The following is a 15874-nucleotide window of genomic DNA, read 5'->3' on the forward strand; positions in this document are numbered from 1 at the left end:
GATGGAAACTGCAAGAATCCTATGCTTACCTGTTTTTACCCATGAATTACAGAATCAATTACGACAACTCTTTAAGCTGCAACTTGTTGGTATATGTGCAAAACCTATACAGCAAAACAAAAACGACAAAAAAAAAATCATGCTTGAAGCAATCAGCAAAAGAAAAGAACTCTAATGTTGAAAACTGAAGCCCAATAGTGTTAAAAAAGAAAGAGCGAAACTGTATAAGGTGATTAAGTTACCCAAAACTGACCATCTTTAGAGACCTTGAGTGATGAAGAACTTCTCAAAGCTCAATGAACAACAGCAACAGTGTCTTCAAAAACCTCATCAGCCTTCACATTACCAAGAGATCCACAACCCGAACCAAAGTTTGAATGCAGCAGCTATTCCAAAATAAATACCAATTCAAATACAGCAGCTTCGGTTAAACACGACTCCCAAGGCAAAACCCGCCGCTGATGCAGGAGGGTCTCAGCCTCCTCTCCCACAGAAGGATTCGTTCACCATCCTCAACATGCATACCAACCAACTACAACACCGTCAAACTTGCAGACCTTTCCCTTTTCCCTCTTATTCAACTCACGCCAGTCTTCCTTTTTGCTTCTGTATTTTCTCTAATCGTGAATGGTTGTGAGATTGAATCGAGAGAGAAACAAATTGAGGAAAAAGAGAGGGGGAGAGAGAGAAATAATGAATTCGAAATTTTTTTGAAGAAGATTAAAAGTTTAAAACTCATTCAAAAAATTTTGCGGAAAAATTCCCGCTCATGACTTTTGTTTAGAATTTGAAATAAAAACAATTGGCTGATCAGTGAAAGGCAATCCATGTGATGGTGTTATCAGCCAATCAAATGCTACGGTTATCCACTGCATGTCACCGAAGAAAAAAACAAAACTACAGAGGACACTTGTCACTCTCTTAGAAATCATTTAACAGTGCAAAACAGTGTGTGAATTTACTGTTTGGCTAGTTAACCATTATATATTAATAGATTCTTATCATATCCCTAGGGAAACTAAGAACAATTGGAGAATATTGTGATAAAAATGGGACATAAATGTCTATTTCTATGTAGAACTTATATTTTTAAAGAAAAATTAATAATTAATAAATGTTGAAATTGATCCTCCTCGTACATGTATAAATAGAAGTTTTTGCCTTCGAATAAAGTAACTAAGTAATAACAATAAACAATCAATATAATATTCTCTCTTTTTTTTTATACTTTTTCTCTTTACATACAATACTATTTATATTAGTAATATATAAGTTACTTTTATTATATCAAAATAATTACATTAGTAAACATTAAGACTAGAGTTTTATATTTATATTTATCTATCTTTATATTTATATCTTATTTATTTATTTATTTCACAACACGCTATCAGCACGAGACTCTGATCAAATTTTTAGGAAGACTCAGGTAATAAATTTTCATTATGTCGAAGCTCTCTCATCTTGAATTCAATGCTCTTGATATATCTAGAAACAATTATTTATCATGGATATTAGATGCTGAAATCCATCTTAATTCAATAGATCTTGGAGATATCATTAAGGCTGAAAATAATGCATCCCAGAAGGATAAAGTCAACGCCATGATTTTTTTTCGTCGTCATCTTGACAAATGATTGAAAAATGAATATCTCACATTAAAAGATCATGCAGATCTTTGGAAAGACCTTGAAAAAATATATAATCATCAGAAAACGGTGATACTTCCTCAAGCTCGATATGAATGGACGCACTTGCATCTACAAGATTTTAAATCCATAAATGAATATAATTCTGCAATGTTTCGAATCACCTCACGAATGAAATTATGTGGGGAAAAGATCACTGATCATGATATGTTGGAGAAAATTTTTTCAACCTTCCATGCCTCAAATGTGCTCCTGCAGCAGCAGTATCGAGAAAAAGTGTTTAAAAAATATTCTGAGTTAATTTCTTGCCTTCTTGTTGCTGAATGCAACAATGAGTTGCTATTGAAAAATCATGAAGCGTGCCCAGCTGGCGCCGCCTCATTTCCTGAAGTAAATGCGGCAAATTACCCCAGAAGAGGTAAATGACAAGCTTTTAATAACAAGAAAAATTATGGAAGGAAAAGGAATTATATTCAAAATAGAGGATCTCACCAGAAGTGGGATAAAGAAAAAAATATCGGGTAGAATAAATCAACAGATGATAAGTGTTTTCGTCGTGGTGGAAAGGGTCATTGGTCACGTACCTATCGTACCCTAAAGCACCTAGTCGATCTTTACCAGGTATTTTTGAAAAATGACGACAAGGGAAAAGAATCAAATTTCGTTTCAAATGATGCTGAAAATTTCACCACTCATTATGATGTATATGATTTCTTTGAGGATCTTGAAGGAAATATTGGTCATTTGATCAATGATGGAATAGTTTAAAATGTGGGATTGTTATGTATCCATGTAAATAAATAATGTAAAAAACTTATTATTAAGTTTTATTTTCTATGTATTTAAATTTCAAATGTGATGTATATAAATAATGAAATATTAATGTTTATGAATTTTGAAATCATTAAATATGTCATGTTTTAAAAAAATTTAGTATATGACATTATTTATTTTTTTGTGTAATATTTCTTAGAAAAATAACTCCGATCAAGTATTCAATTTAACTGTGCATACTACTCATTTTATTATTATTTGTCTTTGAAGAGAATGGCAAGGATGTGTAATGAAGATGTATGCCTTGCGGATAGTGCAAGTTCGCACACTATTCTTAAAAGTGATATATATTTTACCCATCTTGTGCCAAAAGAAGAATGTGTTAATACTATTATTGGCTCAGGCAATGTGATTGAAGGCTCCGAAAGAGCTATGATTTTGTTTCTCGGAGGAACAAAATTCATAATAAATAATGCACTGTTGTCTACCAAGTCTCGAAGAAACTTGTTGAGCTTTAAAGATATTCGCCGAAATGGATATCATATTGAGACTATGAATGAGGAAAATTATGAGTATTTATGTATCACAACTCATGATTTAAATAAAAAGGTTATATTAGAAAAATTACCATCACTTTTATCTGGGTTATATTATACCAAGATTAGTGCAACTGAATCACATGCCACTGTAAACCAGAAGTTTACTAGCCCAAATGAATTCATAACTTGGCACGACCGATTGGGTCATCTGGGAACAACCATGATGAGGAGAATTATTGAAAACTCCCATGGACATTCACTAAAGAACCAGAAGATTCTTAAAACTAGTGAATTTTGTTGTGCTGCATGTTCTCAGGGAAAGTTAATTTTAAGACCATCACTAGTAAAGATTGGATTTGAGTCCCCTGAATTCCTAGAAAGGATTTAAGATGATATATGTAGACCTATTCATCCACCATGTGGATCTTTTAGATATTTTATGGTCCTAATAGACGCATCTTCAAGATGGTCACATGTGTGCTTATTATCTTCTTGCAACCTGGCGTTTGCGAGATTATTAGCTCAAATTATTTGATTAAAAGTACAATTTTCAGAAAATCTAATTAAAGCAATTCGTCTTAATAATGCTGGTGAATTTACTTCCCAAATTTTTTATGCTTATTGTATGGCTAATGGAATAAGTGTTGAACATCCAGTAGCTTATGTTCACACACAAAATAGGTTAGCAGAATCGCTTATTAAACGCCTCTAATTAATTGCTAGACCCTTGCTTATGAGAACAAATCTCCCAACCTCGGTTTGGGGGCATGCTATTTTACATGCCGCAGCACTTATTCGTTTGAGGCCAACGAGTTACCATCAGTTCTCTCTTATGCAATTAGCCTTTGGCCAGCAGCCAAATGTTTCCCATTTAAGAATATTTGGGTGTGCAATATATGTTCCCATTGCACCACCTAATCGCACCAAAATGGGACCCCAAAGAAAATTGAGAATATATGTTGGATATGATTCTCCCTCTATAGTGAGGTATCTTGAGATACAAACTGGAGATGTATTTAAAGCCCGGTTTGCGGATTATCATTTTGATGAATCAAAATTTCCAACATTAGGGGGAGAGAATAAGCTTCCTGAAAAGGAACTTAATTGGAATGCATCATCGTTGATGCATTTAGATCATCGATCAGGGCAATGTGAACTGAAAGTTCAAAAGATTATACATTTGCAAAGAATAACAAATGAATTGTCTTATGCATTTTTCGATACAAAAAGGATAACCAAATCTTATATACCAGCGAAAAATGCCCCAATTCGAATTGATGTTCCAGTAGGACAAGTAGCCACTGAAGCAAATACACGCCAGAAGCGTGGCAGGCCTGTCGGTTCCAAAGACAAAAATCCTCAAAAGAGAAAAGAGGTAAATACGATTCTTGTTGAAAAAGACATAGTAAAAACACCTGCAGTTGTCCAAAATTCTGATATAGTTTTAACACCAGAAGACGTTCAGGTACCTGAAAATTGTGAAAATGATGAGATCTCGATAAATCATGTCTTTACAGAAGCGAAATGAGATCGAAATAAGACAATTATCAATGAAATATTTGCATATAACGTGGCTTTAAATATCATGCATGAAAGTAAGGATCTTGAGCCAAGATCAGTCGAAGAATGTCGACAAAGGAATGATTGGCCAAAATGAAAAGAAGCCATGAAGGCTGAATTAGACTCATTTGCAAAACGTGAAGTCTTCGGACTTGTAGTCCGTACACCATAGGATGTAAAACCTGTTGGATACAGGTGGGTATTTGTGAGAAAACAAAATGAGAAAAATGAAATTGTGCGCTACAAAGCCCGACTTGTGGCACAAGATTTTTCACAAAGGCCTGGTATAGATTATGAAGAAACGTATTCTCCTGTAGTGGATGTGATAACATTGCGTTATTTGGTCAGTTTATCTGCATAACATAAACTGCATATGCATTTAATGGATGTGGTAATAGCCTATTTATACGGCTCATTAGATCATGATATCTATATGAAAGTCCCTGAAGGACTAAAGATATCTAAACCATCCAATGAATATTTACAAGGGTTATACTCAGTCAAATTGCAAAGATCTTTATGGTCTGAAACAATATAGACGAATGTGGTATAATCGTCTTACTGAGTATCTGGCCAAAAATGGATTCAAGAATGATGATATCTGCCCCTGTGTTTTCATAAAGAAAACTACATTTGGATTCATTATTATTGCTGTGTACGTTGATAATTTAAATATCATTGGGACTCTTAAAGAGATTCCAACAATTATAAAAACTCTAAAAGAAGAGTTTGAATAAAAGATTTTGGAAGGACTAAATTTTGTCTCGACCTGCAGATCAAGTATATAAAAAATGGGATCTTTATTCATCAAACAACATACACAGAAAAGATCTTGAAGAGATTTTATATGGATAAGTCACATCCTTTGAGTACCCCAATGATCGTAAGATCTTTGGATGTGGAGAAGGATCAATTCCGTCCTAAAGAAGAAAATGAAGATATCCTTGGTCCTGAAGTACCATATCTTAGTGCCATTTGAGCGCTAATGTATCTTGCTAATAATACAAGACCTGATATATCATTTGCTATGAATTTACTAGCAAGGTATAGTTCCTCTCCAACCAGAAGACATTGGAGTGGAATCAAGCAAATCTTTCGATATCTTTATAGAATGGTTGATATGGGATTGTTTTATCCATATGGATCCAAGTCACAACTAGTTGGCTATGCAGATGCTAGATACTTGTCTGATCCACATAAAGGGAGATTTCAAACAGGATACCTGTTCACATATGGTGGTACAACTATATCTTGGAGGTCCACGAAACAGACAATTGCTGCAACATCCTCTAATCATGCTGAAATACTGGCGATTCATGAAACTAGTCGCGAGTGTTTTTGGCTGAGGAGTCTGATTCAATATATTCTGTCATCATGTGGACTGATTGATCATAAGATAGCTCCAACTGTCCTGTTTGAAGATAATACAGCATGCATTGCTCAACTTAAGGGTGGATACATCAAAGGTGATAGAACAAAGCATATTTCTCCCAAATTTTTCTTCACTCATGATCTTCAAAATCAAGGGACAATTAATGTCCAACAGATCCGCTCAAGTGACAATCTAGCAGATTTATTTACAAAGTCACTCCCAAAATCCTTCTTTGAAAGATTAGTACATGAGATTTGGATGCGCCGATTTCGAGACATTAAATGATGTCGGCAAGAGAGGGGAGACTGTACTCTTTTTCCTTGGTCAGATTTATTTTTTCCATTGGGTTTTTCTTGACAAGATTTTTAATGAGGCAGTCCCCATCACAAAAGATATTATACTCTTTTTTCTTCACTAAGGTTTTTTCCACAGTGTTTTCCTTTAGTAAGGTTTTAATGAGACAATAATCCTAAATGGACATCAAAGAAAGAGTATTGTGATAAGAATGAAACGTGGATGTCCATTTCCATGCAGAACTCACATTCTCAAAGAAGGAATAATAATTAATGAATGTTAAAATTGATTCCCCTCGTACATGTATAAATAGATAAATAGAGGCCTCTCCAAAAAAACAAGTAAGTAATAACAATAAACAATTAATATAATATTCTCTCTATTTTTTATAACTTTCTCTTTACATACAATACTATTTATATTAGTAATATATAAATTACTTTTATTATATCAAAATAATTATATTAATAAACATTAATACTAAAATTTTATATTTATATTTATCTATCTTCATATTTATATCTTCCTTATTTATTTATTTCACAACAGAAATAAGCCAAATTACTTCGTGTTAAATAACATTCATTTTCTAAGATTATAAATTTGTTCTATGTAAATTGAATATATACGCGTTAATGCATTATCCAGCTAATAAAGTTGTACGAGGCATATGAGATTACACGAACCGAAAAATAGAAAACCCGAAGAAGCGTGCCGCATACTTCTAGCATGAAGAATTTCGCATGATGCATAACAACCTGTTAACGGTTGTCACCCATGCATAATTTCATTTCAAGCTAAAGTTGCTAGTTTACACAAATTTTCTAATCTTAATTATTACTTAGTACCTCTTAATAAAATTTTGTTACTTAGGCATTTTTTTTTGGAGATAAGAAAACAAAAAGGGGGCCTACTTTGGAGAGTTGAACCAGGAGGCTTGATAAGTTGATAGCCCTCCCACATGATAAAGACATTTTTCATACAAAACTTGATCCAGTTACTATTCTGCACATTTTGAGTGAAAAAACAAATAAATAGTAGATAATGTTAGGAGTTAATATTTTTAATTTAATAAAAATTCATATGCAGTTATTTCATATAAAAATATTAATTAAAAATTATTAAATAATTTAATATATTTAATTAAATTATTATCTAATTATTCTCAAAGTAATTTCTACCATTTAATTATTTTGCATAATTAGTATTGGAAATTTATTTGTGACAAAAAAAGGAATATATTTTTGTTTTCACAAGAAGGGAACAAAAAAAAAGTGTAGAACGATCCTTGTCTGTTTTTTGTAAGTTGCTGGTTGCTACTTGCTACATTACAATTATCCATGTTCAATAATTATCAGCAATAATCAATCATTATCATCACTAATTCCAAAACCAAATTTAATTCTTTCCAAAAAAACAAAAAAAAAAAATAAAGAAGAAAACAGGAAGAAAAAGCAGCGAACAATCTTCGAAGCATTATTTCTCGGATTCCAAAATCCGAACGCGCAAATTAGAGCGAGAGAGAGAGAAGACTATCACAAGAAGCTGCTGCTGCTTCTTCTTCTTCAATGCAAAATCATCACTAAAAAAAAAAGAAAAAAAAGGCGTAGAATCCAAACAGAGCCTTACACGATGGGTGCCGATGGGGTATCCCAGCGGGTCAACAGCCCGCGTTTCTCGGGGCCAATGACCCGCCGGGCCCACTCCTTCAAGCGCAACAACAACGCCACCTCCACCGTCGCCAACTCCGGCGGTGGCTCCATCGGTGGCGGCGGAGGTTCTCTTGGATCGCTCAATGAACTTGAGCTGCAAATCAATTCTCCGAGATCGGAGATGGGGACTACTGGCTTGCTCTCATCGGAAGGGTTGTTGGAAACCGTGCCGGAGAGGAAGCACGTGCACCACCACCACCTCCACCTCCATCACGTGACGCACAGGGGTGGTGGCGGCGGCGGCGTGAAGGGTCTGCTGAAGAAGCCCATTGAGTCCATTGTTGTGGAGTTGGGTCTGAGGGAGAAGAAGAAGCTTGGGCACTGGATGTTCTTGATGTTCTGTGGTGTGTGCTTGTTCCTCGGTGTTCTCAAGATGTGTGCCACTGGCTGGCTTGGATCTGCCATTGAAAGAGCTGAATCGGACGCTAACAAGGTTCGAATCAAGTTTCAGGAAGATACATGTGTTAAAAAATTATAATTTTGGCAGGGGTTAATTTTAGTTTGTGTCAGTTTTTCACAAAAGTTAGAACTTTATTCGTGGCATTGTTCGTATTGTGATCTCTTTATTAATATTATTTTTTGGGGGGATTCGGTTTTCCTTAGGAATCTTAAGTTTTAAGATGCAAAGTATATATAATTTCTTAATGAGTGGAAGGTCAAATTTTGGATATTGCGTTGCAAAGTTGTTTAATCAGCTTTTTTGTTTGCGAGCGAAGACGCTATGTTTTGTGAACATGTTCTATTTGATTCATTTTTGCAGTGTTTGTAATTTGTTTGGTTGTTTGTGGAATTATCCTTTCTGTTAGAGAAACTGGGTACTTTTGGTTTTGGACAGTAGCTACTTTGTTAGAAATGCTTCACTTTCTAAATTGTTGCAGATTATTTTATCATCAATTTTGTATACAGTGTCTACCATACTAGTTTGCCAACTTTAATAAGTGAGTTGCAGAACTCACACTAGGGTGGATTAAGAACTATATAGTTGATAGTTCATGATCTGATTTGAGTCTCCTTAAATCACTTTAATTTTTATCCATCTGAGGATGGTGTGGTGTTTGGATAAGTTATATTACTAAGCAAATTATTTTACCCTTTTATCAGGAACTATCTGGCTCCGTTTCTAGATTAATAATGGACCGAAGCTCCATTGATTATGGTTATAGGGATGGAGAAGGTGATGCTGAACGAACTCTAAAGATGGTAGACACAGGAGTAATTGGTAGGGAGATTGCCATGGCCGAAGTAAGTCTTAAATCCCCTCTGTAGTATATGTTGTGTTTAGAGATGTCTATTCTTTTTCATTTATAAAGTTTGCATTTTCATTCAGGAGTCAGGCATCTGGTCTAAACCCAACAGTGACAATTTCACTCAATGCATAGAACTGCCAAGAAATCATAAGAGTATGACTCAAGTACCCTCCTATCTCGTATTATGCAGTGGGTTATTCTGTGATTTCTCTCTTCTCACTCTTCCTTTTTCTTTCTTTTTCATCAGGGCTAGATGCAAAGACCAACGGCTATATCCTCATAAACGCTAACGGTGGCTTGAACCAGATGAGATTTGGGGTCTGGCAGCATTGATTTCTGATGGTATATTATGAAAGTTAGGAAGCAAGCATAATCTAACTTATCATTGTGTTGTAATTGCAGATATGTGATATGGTTGCTGTTGCCAAGATTATGAAGGCGACACTTGTTCTTCCTTCTCTTGATCACACCTCTTACTGGGCTGATGAGAGGTTGGTTTATTTTGCCACCTTATAATATGGGGTAGAAAATTGGATCTCGAAAACTTCATTCGGTTTTGAAATTTCAGTCAATGTAGATGATATTTATGTTTAGATACAAGATTCATAGGTATTACCATCAGACTTGTTCAAATCAAGGCATTGCACCTCAATAAATATTGTTGGGCTATGCAACTTTGCTACATTCTTTTATATGTTATCCATTTTGCTATCACGTTCAAAATCATAGCTGTACCAAATGATGGATTTAATACTTTCTGTCATCTAAAACTTGATTCCTGTCAATATACTTACAGTGATTTCAAGGATTTGTTTGACTGGAGGCATTTTATTAATACACTGAAGGATGATATTCACATAGTTGAGAGATTACCAGATGTGTACGCCGGAATCGAGCCTTTCTCAAAAACTCCAATATCTTGGTCTAAGGTCAGCATGACTTGTTTACTCCAGCTCCTCCTTCTGCATATCTAGAATATATGTTTTACTAATTTTATTCATCACATTCATGTTGAACTTAGTCGTCCATTCATCTGATCTTTTAGGTAGCAAGTTGAGGTTGTTGACAAAATGAGAGTTATGCAATGATGCTGTTATATGTGTTGTCGTCATTTACTTTTGGTTGTTCTTTGTCATTGATTATTGAATTTTATGAGGATCATAGCTTCGCATTTCTTTTTCGTTATTGTTTTTAAAAGCACTCAAGTGAGAATATACATGTTTACTTACAGGTCAACTATTACAAAACTGAAGTTCTTCCTCTCCTAAAACAACACAAAGTGATGTATTTCACTCATACTGATTCCCGGCTAGCTAACAACAACATTTCAAGTTCCATACAAAAGCTAAGATGCCGTGTAAATTACAGAGCATTAAAATACTCCGCTCCAATTGAAGAATTTGGTAACACATTGGTATCTAGAATGCGACAGAATGGAAATCCTTATCTGGCCCTTCATCTGAGGTCATTTACAATACTAGTATTGCAAATATTAACCTGAATCTTCTCTCTCTGCTTATGTTTTATTTTTCTCTACATGTTCTTTTGCATATATGTGGGTATGTCTAAGCCTAAGCTGAAAAAGAAAGAGCTCAATTTCATTTATCATTGCTTCTAGTAACCTTTGCTCTTTGTTGTAGGTATGAGAAAGACATGCTTGCATTTACTGGCTGCAGTCACAATTTGACTGTAGAAGAAGATGAGCAACTAAGACAAATGCGGTATGAAGTCAGTCACTGGAAGGAGAAAGAGATTAATGGGACCGAGAGGAGATTGCTTGGAGGCTGCCCATTAACTCCTAGGGAAACTTCCCTGTTACTTAGAGCACTTGGTTTTCCGTCACACACAAGGATTTATCTGGTTGCCGGAGAAGCATATGGAAGAGGAAGTATGAAATATCTTGAGGATGATTTCCCCAACATTTTCTCTCATTCCTCCTTGTCCTCTGAAGAAGAGCTGAGCCCTTTCAAGAATCACCAGAACATGTTGGCTGGTATAGACTATGTCGTTGCCCTTCAGAGCGATGTGTTTCTTTACACCTACGATGGAAATATGGCAAAGGCTGTACAAGGTCATAGGCGCTTTGAAAACTTTAAGAAGACCATCAATCCAGACAAGTAAGATATTCTTAACGTACTTTCTCGTGTATTACTTTCTACTTGATGGTTCAATGAAACTATTTCCTTCTTATTCTTATAAGCCACAATTTCAATGGTTAATGCAGGATTGATTTTGTTAAACTTGTTGACCAATTAGATGAAGGAAAAATTTCTTGGAAGAAGTTCAGCTCCAAGGTAAAAAAGCTTCATGCAGACCGAATCGGCGGTCCGTACGAAAGGCAGGCCGGAGAATTTCCGAAGCTGGAGGAAAGTTTTTATGCAAATCCTCTGCCAGGATGTATATGTGAAAAATCATGATAGTATTCAAGACTCCGTACTGGTGGTTGTGCTTCTTATGATGACATCACTACAGCAGCAAACAGAAGACATTGTGACTGTGCTGTGGTATATTTCTCTTAGTCTTGAGGAGATTGGAATATGAATGTTTGGAAAGCCGGATTTTCTGGTAAGGTGCTATAAATTGCCCTTACCCTGTTGGAGATAAGATTTATACAAGGGACCAAGGTGGGTTTTGAACCTGAACTACGCGAATGTACTTATAAATTAAGGATCAGGCACTGGCAGCCCTAAGTATAGCACTCTCAATACACTCAATAGAAACTAAACAGTATACCTTGTGAAAGAAACCTCATCCCTAACCATAGTTTTGAATGAAAACTCTAGATTGTATTTTATTCTACACTTGTACTGAATAAGTTGTATTTATAATGCATCATAAGAGAGAAAAGAAAGGAAAAAAAGAAGAATGGATTTGTATACTCTAATGTTAAAGAGGGTAACGTGATATTATAATTTGCCCATTTTCATTATAAACAATCTCAGTGGTTGATTCTACACACCATCAGCATACAACTCCTTACTAACTTTATTAAAATCTATTTCCTTTGAAATTTCCAAACTATTTTTCAAACTTTCATACTTGAGATACATGATAAAAACATTCCCTTATTACATGCAATAATTGAAGTAAGATAAGAATTAAAGGCGTGAGAGTGGGTCAGTAGTCCCACTTAGGAAAGGGTAATCAGTGTAGCCAATAACAGGATCCTGAGTGTAAAATGTCTTTCTGTTATACTTAGTGAGAGGTGCATTGAGCTTCAACCTCTGAACCAGGTCCGGGTTGGAGATGAAAAGGCGACCGTAGGATACCAAGTCCGCATCCCCTTGAGCCACAGCTTCGATTCCCAACTCCCTTGTGAATCCACCACTTGCCATGAATGTTCCCTCATAAGCATTGCGCAGCGTCCGCATCAGCCGAGCTTCCTCTTCTTCGCTGCCCGGTCTGCCCGACTCGGTCTGCCCGTAAGCTGTGTAGCGGGGTTGAGTCACATGGAGATAGGTCAGTTTTCTGCCCAGCTCTTGCTGGAGGTTGTTGAGCCTCTCCACCACTGCTAGCCCCAGGCCAAGCGGGTCGGAGTCCATGGCATCCAGGTGGTCGATTGCCGGTGAGATTCTAACCCCTACTCTTTCTGCTCCAATTGCAGAAACGACTGCTTTAACTACCTGCATTAAGAATCTGCACCTATTTGAAATGGATCCACCATACTCATCTCTTCGCTCATTGATCCCGTCCTTCAAGAATTGATCAATCAGATAGCCGTGTGCACCGTGAATCTCAATTCCATCGAAACCTGCTCGGATAGCGTTGACCGCTGACTGGCGATAGTGGTCCACTATTTGTGGTATCTCAGAAGAGTCAAGTGGTCGGGGCTCTGGATACACCCCGTAGGACTGATCCGGCAAGAGAATTCTCCATCTGGAGGAAATAGCCTTGTTTGTGGAGGAAATGGGCGGCGCCGCCCCAGGCTGATACACTGTTCAAATCAGGAAATCAGATATTTGAATTTGATATATATTATTATAATATTATAAATGAGTAATCGGTTACCGGGATGAGATGCACGGCCAACATGCCAGAGTTGACAGAAGATGAAGCTGCCTTTGGCATGCACGGCATCGACGACGTTTCTCCATGCCTCAACTTGCTCGTCAGAGTATATTCCAGGTACATGAGGGAAGCCAGAAGCAGTGGGAGAGATCAAAGTGCCTTCGGTGATGAGGAATCCACCGGGTGTGGATCTCTGAGCGTAATACTCGGCGTGAGCGGCACGTGGGATCCCGTTCAAGGCTCTGCACCTGGTCATGGGCGCCAGTACCACCCTGTGCGAGAGGCTGAATTTCGCCATCTTGTAAGCAGAAAACAGGCTGCTGGACTCGTTGTCTGCCATTCTCAATCAGATAGAAGCGAGTCTTCCTCTTGCTGTTCTATTATTAAAGGCAGAACCGTGAAAGTGGTGGGTCCAGTCAACTCCTTGTGTGTGAAAGCAAATAAATAATGCGCTGCCATGTTCTGCAGTTCTCCAAGGATTTTTTTGGACGGTCACCTTGCTCTAATTACTTTCAATTGGACGGGCCACTCATGAAAATAATGCGCTTTATAACGAGACATGATGATCACGTGCTTTATCTTCTTTTCTTTCCCGGAAATTTCTTTTAAAAAAAATAGTATTTCCAAAACATGGGCTTGTCTCTCGGCCCATTAAATTGATACAAAAAGTAATCGAAGCCCACTTCTTTTATATTTTCCGAACACCCTACCTGAATGAAGTTAGTACTGAAATTAATGTTAGAACTTAGAAGCAATTTACCAAAAACATGAATCTCATATGGTTTACTCATATTAATATATTATTGCCATCTTCCAATTATACTCAATGTTGTTTTTAAATTGGTCACGGTTACTTCTTAAACACTTAAAGTGGCATCACCCTAAAAAAATCCCTCGAAGTAGCAAAGCAACATGAAATATAACCTTTCTTTCCTTTTACTTTTTTGTCATTCATCCATGCATCCAGCTGCCGTGGCATTAGCATTTTGTTTTTAAAAATAATTAATTGCTATTTTGTTTTAAAAAAAATAATATATATATATATAAGTGATTTAACCTTTTTCCTCTCTTATTTTCTAAATAAATACGCAAAAAAATGTTCCATCTTAACACCAAGTTATCTAACAATAATGAATTATTTCACTGCTCTGTGTTATATGTATGCATTTAAAACATTACAATGAAATCAACAAAAGAACCTTTGGGGGGAAAAAAAAAGGAAATCAACCGAAGAACCGTGCGTAAGTTTTTTTTTTTTTTTTCGAAAATGGGAATCAGGAATGGGAATAACGAACCCATTAAAATATGCTGAAATCTGTAATTTTCAGGTTATAACTAATGTCAAAGTCAAACTTTGTAAAGTCTAGAGAACATAAAACTACTTTGTGGAACTGCGTCAACCACTGCTTCCCACTTGTGGATATTTCTGCGGCCACTCTCATTTTAGACACATTCTTCTTCATCCACACTACAGTTAGTTGAGTTCTCGTTGATTTGGTAAACGTTTTAATTTTGCAACTTTTATTTTATGATGATTGAATTTAGCTATTATATATTAGTAAAAAAATTATTTCTTTCTAATAAATACTTAACAAATTTATATTAAATTACATTTTGCATCATTACACAAATGATCAAATGAATCTTACCTTCCTTTTTAAAACCCTGAACAATGAAATCTAGCCTAAATTAAGAGTAATTGGTAAAACTCAGCTTATTGCTGTTAATTAAAAGGACTATTATTGACTATTATGAGTCTGTTTGGGAAGTAGCAGAAGTTATTTTTTTTTTTGGATTATGAAAAGTCATAATATGCATGTTTAGCATCATTTTTAAAAAAAAATTTAACTTCTCAAAAAATTAATTTACAACTTTTTGAAAAAGTAGAAATATATGACTTCTCTGCTTTTCAATAAGTTATTCTACCACTTACTTAAAAAAAATTAATTTCAAAACAAAAAAATCTATTTTCCTTATTGACTCTGTGAAAAATACTGACCCTTCACCACCATCTTTATGCAAAATATGCTAGAAGCACTGGCTTTCCACCATCATTCTCACGCAATGTTCCAAACCTCACCATTTTCACGTAATGATTCATTTGATGGAAATATTGATCCTCTACCACCATTTTCAAACAATATTGCATCTGAACAACCTACTACATATATTTCTTCTAAGTATTTTTTTTATCATTTTATCATTCTATTTTTTATTATTAAATTTGTATTTAACTGTGGTATGAAATTTTAGTTTTAATTTTATTTTTTTACATGTAATTTTATAGCTTGCTATTATTTTCATAATTAATTATAGCAAGTTTTTAACCTCAATAAAGGAGAAGGGAGTTCTAAAAGGAGTAAAAATAAAAAATAAAAAACAGCAATAAAATATACATTGACACACATTTTATATTTATTTTTTATTTTCACCTACTATATCATACACAATATTAGTGATTAGGTTATAGAAAATCAACATTTAATATTGGAAAGTATTTATTATCATCGTTATTTTAATATTCATTCTCTTCTGTAAAAAAAATTTATTTTTTGAGTTATTTATACAAACACTACAATTTTAAAATAAATACTTCTATAACTAAAAATTCAAATACAAAATAACTTATTTATAAGTTGCTATTAATAAAAGTTCTTACGCTTTAAGTTCTTTTTCCAAAAGAACTTATTTAAATTATTTATCCAAACTAGACCTATAT

General features: G+C 35.2%; 2 protein-coding genes across 2 annotated transcripts; one reads left to right on the forward strand and one right to left on the reverse strand.

The window, feature by feature from the left end:
* The first annotated feature begins 7605 nt into the window (after positions 1-7605).
* On the forward strand, positions 7606-12059 carry LOC130967052 (O-fucosyltransferase 35). The gene is made up of 9 exons (XM_057891878.1): positions 7606-8333; positions 9002-9142; positions 9228-9300; positions 9395-9465; positions 9550-9638; positions 9944-10076; positions 10379-10611; positions 10788-11264; positions 11372-12059. The coding sequence occupies exons 1-9, from the start codon at positions 7821-7823 to the stop codon at positions 11562-11564; spliced, it is 1923 nt and encodes a 640-aa protein (XP_057747861.1). The 5' UTR covers positions 7606-7820; the 3' UTR covers positions 11565-12059.
* Positions 12060-12110: 51 nt separating this feature from the next.
* LOC130967063 (12-oxophytodienoate reductase 3) lies at positions 12111-13639 on the reverse strand. Its single transcript, XM_057891887.1, has 2 exons — positions 13156-13639; positions 12111-13081 (listed from the first exon to the last, which is right to left on the reverse strand). Exons 1-2 carry the CDS (start codon positions 13493-13495, stop codon positions 12246-12248), a joined length of 1176 nt encoding a protein of 391 aa, XP_057747870.1. The 5' UTR covers positions 13496-13639; the 3' UTR covers positions 12111-12245.
* Positions 13640-15874: the final 2235 nt, after the last annotated feature.

Source organism: Arachis stenosperma, chromosome 1 (assembly GCF_014773155.1).
Source record: "Arachis stenosperma cultivar V10309 chromosome 1, arast.V10309.gnm1.PFL2, whole genome shotgun sequence".
NCBI classification, from domain to species: domain Eukaryota; kingdom Viridiplantae; phylum Streptophyta; class Magnoliopsida; order Fabales; family Fabaceae; genus Arachis; species Arachis stenosperma.

Coding starts and splice junctions, on each gene's coding strand:
- LOC130967052 (XM_057891878.1), top strand. CDS start 7,821: ATGGGTGCCGATGGGGTATCCCAGCGGGTCAACAGCCCGCGTTTCTCG. Junction 9,466..9,549: donor TGAACCAGATGAGATTTGGG/GTCTGGCAGCAT, acceptor TTGTAATTGCAG/ATATGTGATATGGTTGCTGT. Junction 10,077..10,378: donor CTCCAATATCTTGGTCTAAG/GTCAGCATGACT, acceptor GTTTACTTACAG/GTCAACTATTACAAAACTGA.
- LOC130967063 (XM_057891887.1), bottom strand. CDS start 13,495: ATGGCAGACAACGAGTCCAGCAGCCTGTTTTCTGCTTACAAGATGGCG. Junction 13,082..13,155: donor TGGCCGTGCATCTCATCCCG/GTAACCGATTAC, acceptor TGATTTGAACAG/TGTATCAGCCTGGGGCGGCG.